Source organism: Myotis lucifugus, unplaced genomic scaffold, assembly GCF_000147115.1.
Source record: "Myotis lucifugus unplaced genomic scaffold, Myoluc2.0 scaffold_198, whole genome shotgun sequence".
NCBI lineage: Eukaryota > Metazoa > Chordata > Mammalia > Chiroptera > Vespertilionidae > Myotis > Myotis lucifugus.
The window spans coordinates 522,469-530,979 of record NW_005871246.1 but is presented as its reverse complement, the minus strand read 5'-3'; the positions used below and the strand labels follow the sequence as shown (position 1 = coordinate 530,979).

General features: G+C 49.5%; 1 protein-coding gene across 6 annotated transcripts in view; it reads left to right on the top strand.

The window, feature by feature from the left end:
• Positions 1 to 7,958, top strand: part of FBXO31 (F-box protein 31) — a 39,734-nt gene extending 31,776 nt beyond the window's left edge. For 5 of the 6 annotated variants that reach the window (XM_023761096.1, XM_023761097.1, XM_023761095.1 and 2 more), the window contains 4 exons: positions 2,083 to 2,192; positions 2,796 to 2,949; positions 4,386 to 4,702; positions 7,513 to 7,958. In XM_023761096.1, the coding sequence (XP_023616864.1) occupies positions 2,083 to 2,192; positions 2,796 to 2,949; positions 4,386 to 4,702; positions 7,513 to 7,735 (804 nt within the window). In that variant the 3' untranslated portion in view covers positions 7,736 to 7,958. Of the gene's footprint in view, positions 1 to 2,082; positions 2,193 to 2,795; positions 2,950 to 4,385; positions 5,084 to 7,512 lie in introns of all 6 variants that reach the window. The other variant, XR_002831318.1, reaches the window with a different exon arrangement.
• The last annotated feature ends 553 nt before the right edge of the window (positions 7,959 to 8,511 follow it).

Genomic DNA, 8,511 nt, shown 5'->3' with positions numbered 1-8,511 from the left:
ATTTGCAGCCAAGGTTGAGAACCACTGGCCTAGGCCGTTGTGCAGATTAAGCAATGATTATACAGTGCTAACATATGGTAAGCCAGCCCTGGGTAAATATTAAACTGGTTCTTATATGTTCTAGGCCCCTGAGTTTTTCCTTATGTATATATACGCTAGAAGATTATTTTATAGTAAACATGTATTTCAAAGTTCTTTGCTCTAAATAATTGGGTCTGGTTGGTATTCCTAATGACTTTGGCCTTTTCATGCAAAGCAAATAAGATTAGAACTATTCACAAGCTATCTTCTCTATGGCGCTTAGCTCAAGTCTGATTATTCACCATGGCAACATTGAAATCCTTGTTCATTACATTCACTTGCTTCTCTTTTTATTTGTTATTTATGTATTTGATTTTTTAAGGGTCTTTACTCCATGAGTTGAGCCATTTTTAAGTGGAAGGTTTTGACTTTGGTGAAGTATAATTTGTCAAATTATTTTTTTATGGTTATTTTTTTCTGTGTCCTAAAAAAAACTTTATCTATCCTCAAGTGACAGTCTCTCTCTCTCTCCCCCTCTCCCTCTCCCTCCCTTCTACTCCAAAAATCAATGGAAAAAATATCCTCAGGTGAGGATTAACAAAACAAAACAAAAAAACAAATCAGCTGGCCAGATAAATGTGGGTCTGATTCCAGGCTCTGTTTAGTTCTACTAATATATTTGTCACTCCTTATGCTCATACCACCATCTTGATGACTGTAGCTTTAAAGTAAGTCATAACATGGGCTAGTGTGGGTCCTTCAGCTTTGTTCTTTTGCAAAATTGCTTTGGATGTTTAGTTTTTTTAAATTTCCATATGAATTTCAGAATCAGCTTGCTGGTTTCTACAGAAAGGCTAGCCTGGTAGGATTATGATTGACATTGAATCTGTAGGTCAGTTTGTAAATTGCTGATTTAATGAGGAGTCTCCAGTCTGTAGTGACTTCTGACTATGATTATGGCCTCTTTACTTTCTTTCAGCAGTGTTGGCATTTTCAGTGGAGGTCTGCACATATTTTGTAATATTTATTCCTAAGTCCTGTGGTTTTGTTTTGTTTTAGGCTATTGTAAATAGAATTAAAAATTCCTATTTTACAATTTTGTGCTGCTAGTATATAAAAATTCAGCTGATTTTTATATATTGACTTTGTAGTTCTAATAGTTGTTTTGTTTACTCACTAGTAATTTTTGTTCTTTGCCGGATTTTGGGCAATAGCATACATACTAAAGCAATTGACAGATTGTAGCTCTTTTGTTGTTTTGGTAAATTGCTTTCGCTTCCGTTTATAGAGCTAATTCTAGATAATCATTAGAAACACTATATTGAATTAGGAACTCAGTTGTGTAGATTAAGTTAAATGTGCAGAATGAAGCAATTAAGCACTAAATATCCTTCCCAGTGTTTGATTCTGTAATGAATTATTGAGCTTTGGGGACTGTTTGCGCATGCACTTACCAAACATACAACATTACTATGAAGGCACATTTGACAAAGGAAAATCCACCCACAGTCCCTCGACCCAGGCTGTACCATGTTCTCAGCAGCAGCTGCAGAAAGCACCTCTGGCCAACTCCCCATCATGGGACTTGGCGGCCAACCCCTGCTGTGCTGCTGCTCTCCCAGAACCCTGAGAACTAGGCTCAGAAGCTGTGCAGTGTCAAACCAGCTCAGCATAGACACCTCCTGGTTCATGGGCACAAAGTGAGGCTCATGTGCTGTCCCTGGGAGCTCTGGGCCTGGACTATGGCCCCAGCCTCACCTGAGGGGACCCCTGCTCCTTCCCCAGAAGTCTGGGTTTGTTGTGCTCTGGGAAAGCAGGGACCAGAGGCCATTTTTCACTGGTGGCACGCCTAGCAGGAAGGGAGGCCAGCTGCTGGGAGACCAAACGCAGGGCAGTTCCCCATTCTCTGGCCCAGCCCTGTCTCCATCTGTCCACCCAGGTGGGTTCCTTTGTCATAGGTGTGTCCACAGCTATAAAAATGCTGCTTTGTCCAATCAGGATCCCAGCAGGCTTCATGCCCCTGTGTCATGATGGTTTTCACGACCTGTGTTCTCTTGGAAGGAATTCCGAACATGGCTGAGGGAAGAATGGGGGCGGACGCTGGAGGACATTTTCCACGAGCACATGCAAGAGCTCATCCTGATGAAGTTCATCTACACCAGTCAGTATGAGTAAGTGCAGCCGCCCTCGTGGGTACTGAGCACAGTCCCTCTCTGTGGGTCCTGTGAGTGCAGCCTCTGTGGGAGAATTAACTCAGTACCTCCCTCTCTTGGTACTCCTGAGCACAGCCCCATCCCCACCTCCCCGCCCGCACCCCATATGTTTTCCATCTTATGGGCCTGCTGTATGTGCCTAATCCTCAGGGTTGTTTTCCCTCATCCACCCTGGGAGGCCTGCTTTCTCAGCCTCTCTGTCCCTGGGCCCTGTCCCTGCAGCCCGTTTAGTCCCTTTGCCATGTCCCTTGTGCAGTCTTGGGTTCCTGTCCCAGGGTGACAGAACAGGAGTGTCATTCCCTTCCCTCCTCTGGGGGCCCGGCAGAGACATATGAGCCTGTTAAGCCTTGTTGGAATCAGAGGAGGTGTGAGGGTGCCATGCACCTGTGGGTGGAGTGAGCATGGTTCAGGAATATGGGGTACCCCTGCTCCCCACTTACCTGGCCATTCTAGTCTGCTGTCTTGCCCACCCCCTGGGGTGGGACAAGGAGGTATGGGCTCTGCACTACTGCAGCTCCGTGGGACTCTGCCATGTTGTCACACTCCCCACTCCCCCCACAGCAACTGCCTGACCTACCGCCGCATCTACCTCCCGCCCAGCCACCCGGATGATCTCATCAGGCCAGGCCTCTTTAAAGGCACCTACGGCAGCCACGGCCTAGAGATTGTCATGCTCAGCTTCCATGGGAAGCATGCCAGGGTCACGAAGATCACGGTAAGTCCTGGGGCTACCTGGCGGGCCCAGACCTGTGTGCACTTGTCAGGTTGGCCATGGCAGGGCACTCGGGCTGCGCCTTGGCTACTTGATATGGCTGGGACCTGTGGCACCGCTTCACCAGGGAGCTGATTGGGAGTGCAGATCCCCAGGCCCTGCCCGGACCCACCCAACTGGAACCTTAGGGGATTTTGAGCACTTCCGCTTCCCCACAGGGCTCTTTTCCTGGCTGCACACAGATACCTTGAGAATGGGAAGTTGAGAAAACACTAATGCCCTTGCCCCACCCTATAAATTCTAATTTCATGGGGAGGGGGCTGGGTAAGGGCTTCACAGCCTGCCCAGCTGACCCCAAGGGCCAGCACATTGGAGACGCCCTGCAGTAGCACATAGGCCCCACTGCCTGTCCTGTCCTCAGCAGCTTGTGAAAGCAGATGGAGGGTTGTTGAGCCACGTAGGCCGTGTGTTGCCCGCTCCAGGGGCCACTAGTCATTCTGGATTCACCTGTCATTTGCGTAGTTGGTGGGGTGAGTTTCTGGCAGATACACTAAAGCATCCTGAAGAAGCAGCACCACTTCCTAGTCCTCACAAAGCATTGCTCCTGAACCTCTGTCTGCCGGGATGCCTCTGCTTAGGGAAAGCTCATGTGAACAAGAGCCTGGAACCAGGGCTGCGTCCCTGGCACAGGGGGCTCTCCAGCAGGGATTTCGGCATGCTCCTGGGGCTCATGGAAAGCTGAAGGGCCTGGGGGATCTCCTTGGGTTCAGGCTTAGGAGCTTCTGCGTTCCAGGCAGATCTATCTGGTGGCCTCTCAGGCCTGCTGCCCTCTGCCTGACCCTGGGAGAGGATGAAGTTCTCTAAGCCCTGGTTGCTTCAGTTGTCACACAGGCTAGTTTCCACCTGTGGTCTTTGAATGCAGATGAGCCACTGTGCTGGGTGCCTGCAGACCCTCAGCAGATCACTAGTCGGTGTTGTCATTTTCTGTCCTCAAAGATCCCTTCACTGATGGAGCTGGCTCCTCTAGGCATTAGTTTTTTTGTTTGTTTTGTTTTTTAAAAAATATTTTTTATTGATTTTTTACAGAGAGGAAGGGAGAGGGATAGAGAGTTAGAAACATCGATGAGAGAGAAACATCGACCAGCTGCCTCCTGCACACCTCCCACTGGGGATGTGCCTGCAACCAAGGTACATGCCCTTGACCGGAATCGAACCTGGGACCCTTGAGTCCGCAGGCCAACGCTCTATCCACTGAGCCAAACCGGTTTGGCTAGGCATTAGTTTTTTAAGGGCTTCTAAAATGGTCCTACTTCTCAAGGGGTTGCTGCTAAGTCAGTAGGAACGCTGAGTGAGCTCACCTGGCCACAGGTGGGATCTAGGCTGGAGCGTGTTTCTGCTGCTCTCTGAGCCCTGCTGACCACCATCCACTCGATCCACAGGGTGACCCCAACATCCCCGCCGGGCAGCAGACAGTAGAGATCGACCTCATGCACCGCATCCAGCTGCCCAACGTCGAGAACCTCTGCAACTTCAACGAGCTCTCCCGCATCGTCCTGGAGGCTCAGGAGCAGGTGCGCCAGGAGCAGCAGCGGCAAGAAGACAGGACTGAGGACGGCGAGGGTTCCGGGCCACCCACTGAGGTCAGAGAGCCCGGGAATGAAGGGGCCGCACCTTTGAAGGAGGAGCCTGTCCAGTTTGTTCTGCCTGTGGGTGTGAGCTCAAGGAACGAGAACTACCCCCGAACCTGCAGGATGTGGTAAGGACAGGAGGTGGGCGAAGACCAGTTTTGGGGTAGGACCTGGCTCTGACAGGCCAGCGGTGGGGCTTGCTGCACCAGAATGGGAGCCTCTGATGGCTTGGTCCAAGCTCCAGCTCATACCTGAACAGATGGCGCTGTTTCCTGGGCTGTACAGTCAGCTATCACATCCCTTGGGGAGCCTCAGACTGGGGGTATTAGAACTGCCAGGTGTGAAGACTCCTCCCAGAATGCCTTGCATCACATAGTTACTAAGGTAAAAGGGAGACGAGGCAGGATGTCAGGCAGCACTGAAGCAGACAGTGAGGAAGAGGACTCTCCCCCTGCCCACACCTCTCCATGTAGAAAGTCTGCTTGGAGTTCGCCCGGATGTCCTTGCAGGTAAGGCCTGTCATGAGTTCTCCATCCATCTCCTAATGAAGGTAGTTCTGAAGTCAATCCATTATTTCTTCCTGTGATTTCCCTTCCTCCCTCCTTCCCTCCCTCTCCCCCCCTCCCTCTCTCTTTCCTCCTTTCTGTTATTTTTCTGCCCTTCTCTGCTACTTTGGGCCAGCGCCGCAATGGCCACCAAAGTGAACCCCATCCCAGACAGCGCTTGGAAAGGGGCTGGCATTGCTGCTTCCTTCCCTGCAGAGGTCCAGATCCCTGATCTTGGGACAAGGCCTCCCCCAGGCTGCCAGCTCTTCACCTGACTTGCTGTTCGTAGGGTTTTGTCTCAGGCCTCTGCTTTCAGCCACTCGGGCCCACCCCTGCCATTCAGGCCATTCCCTGGTAGATGAGTTATGAGAACCTTGCCCCCAGTCCCCTACACTCCAGGGCTATTTAAGTTTTGCTAAAATGAATAAAATTAAAAATTCAGGTCCTCAGTTGCACTGGCCACATTTCAAGTGCTCAGTAGCCACACATGGCTTCTGGCTACCACATTAGACATGCAGATCTAGAATATTTCATCATCACAGAAAGTACTCCTGTACGGTTGCCTTAGTGGGCATTTTGAGGGAATAATCTGTCAGTCTCCTGGCATTACAGCTGACCCTCTCCACCTTCTTCAGGTTATTTATAAAGGTTTGTTTCCCTTTACTTCTGGGCCAGCTGCTGTGTTGTGTGTCTGCAGTGGTCTAAATAGCCACTTACTTATAGACTAACAGTGTGGGCAGCTGGCTGAGCTCCCTGAAAAAGATTTAGGTATCTACATGGGCTTGGCAGAAAAAAATTATTACATTTTCTTTTTTTTTTTTTTTTAAATATATTTTATTGATTTTTTACAGAGAGGAAGGGAGAGAGATAGAGAGTTAGAAACATCGATGAGAGAGAAACATCGATCAGCCGCCTCCTGCACACCTCCTACTGGGGATGTGCTTGCAACTCAGGTACATGCCCTTGACCGGAATCGAACCCGGGACCTTTCAGTCCACAGGCCGACGCTCTATCCACTGAGCCAAACCGGTTTCGGCACATTTTCTTATTATACAGTTATGATAAAAGTGACTGAATTTGGTTTTTCCAGAGGAAGACATACAAATAGCATTCCAATATAATTTCACCTGATGTAAATATTTTTGTAAAGTTTTAAAATTTTTTATTATAGTTGACATGCAATATTATATTAGTTTCAGGTGTACAGATCACATCTATACACCTTATGATGTGATCATCACAATAAGTCTAGTAACCATCTGTCACCATACAAAGTTATTAGGATAACTATTGTTGACTATTTTTCCTGTGCTGTACATTACATTCCCGTTTGAAAGGCCATAAAAGAAAAAGGCTCTGTTATTCCTGTAAAACTTGACAGGTCCTAGTAGCTCATGGCCAGCTAAGAGCCCATTAGTAGCTCACCAGGATGCTGGGTCCAGCCAATCTGGAAGCTCCGGTTCAGACCCCTGGCCGAGCTGTAGGATGGTCCTCCACGCCAATCCTGAATATCAGGGGCTCCATGGCTTGGGGGGCCTGCTGCGATCCTTCCCTGTCTGGTTGGCAAGGCGTTGCCACAGCGCCCAGGCAGGAAACATTTGCTGTGTGTTCTCTACGCCTTTGCCTCCCTGTAGGCTCTGGACCTTTTTCCCCACCCAGGAAACCCTCTGAACCACAGGCTGCTCTCCCTTCGTCAGCCCAGCAGTGTCTTAGCGTGGCCGGGAGATTTGGGGGTCTCGGGCACCATTCCACATGCTGGGAGATTCAGGCCAGCCCCTGACTTCCTGTCATCCATCAGAAGCGAGAAAGATAAATGTATTTCAGCCTCATACTAGTATATAGAGATCTCAAAACTTGGCCATATGATATTTGAAAGTTTGACCTTCTGAGTTAATGTCAGTTGCATGACAATAAGTCTTTATTGATTATATTTAAATTGTTCAAATGTTGACATAACTACCCCAGGAATTAAGATTTTTGTTACCTGGGCCTGTGTTGTGAAGATAAATGCTTTGGGACAGAGTTGTGAGGGGGGGCTGCTTGAGATTCTCCTCCTTTAGTTGGGTGAAGTGGGAGAAATCAATGTTTGGTGGGGTGATCCCCACCATCTGGGGTGAGCACAGTGCGCCTGCTCAGTGTGTCTCCCCACATGCCCAGAGCCCTGCACCTCTGCTACGATGGCTTGGTGCCTGGACGTTTAGAGTTGTGCAGGGGCCCTATGAAGACAAGCCTTCTTGAGCTGCTTGCTGGTGAATAGCAAGAAGTGGTCTGAATGGAACGAAGGGTGTTTTAGAACACCCCGGGATGACACAGTGCTTGACTGGGGCCAGTGCAGGGCCTCGAAGCCCCTCTCACTCTTCTCTCCCTTGTGCTTTCCCTCTTTCTTTGTTCAGTTTCTACGGCACAGGCCTCATCGCTGGCCACGGCTTCACTAGCCCTGAGCGCACGCCCGGGGTCTTCATCCTGTTTGACGAAGACCGCTTCGGGTTCATCTGGCTGGAGCTGAAATCCTTCAGCCTGTACAGCAGAGTCCAGGCCACCTTCCGGAACGCGGACGCACCGTCCCCACAGGCCTTTGAGGAGATGCTCAAGAACATTCAGTCCTTGACCTCCTGATGGCCCCTTCCCTGTTGGGGCGCGGCTCCGGACCCGGTGACCTGGGAAGAGCAGCAGCATGCACTTTGGAGATTTGACCTTCTGACCAGAGCACCCACCTTCCTGTAGGCGTCTCGGCCCGAGATGCTTTCTATAGAGTGTGCAACATATGTCTGCATATTTATCAGTAGCTGATGGGAAGGCTGAGCTGAGCATGTCTTATAAAAAAAAAGAATTGGAGAAATTGAGTTTGTCTTTGGCTCGCTGACAGTTTTCTAGGGAAAACAAAATCCTCCTTCAGGAAAGCTCATGACACAACTGAGTCTCTTGATGTAGGGGGCCAGTGTGTGGGGTGCCAGCTCCACCGTCCACTCTGCAGGAAGCAAATGAAAGTGGCCATGGACCTGTGAGGGCAGCTGGACAGGTAGGGAGGGCAGTGTTTGTGGAAAGAGAGCCCCAGGGAGTTGGGAGGTCAGTCTCAGGACCCAGGACTAAATTTCCATTTTTCTTGTTTGTATTTTCTTTTTTTTTTTCTTTTTTGTGAATTTCCTTTTCTATACTGACTCAGATTTTGGACAAAAGCACTTCACCCCCATCTCAGTTTCTGAATCAGGGAAATGGGGCTGGCGATACGGGTCACTAGAGAACGTTTCTACAAGCCTTTGAGCAACTTGGAGGCCTTGTGAATACCACCCCTGGTCCTGGCCCCTGGGCAGCACCCATGTGCCTGCCCTGGCCTCTCTCTAGCGTTAGAACTTTCCCAGCAGCCAGTTCCTGTCAGTGCTCATTGTGTCCTG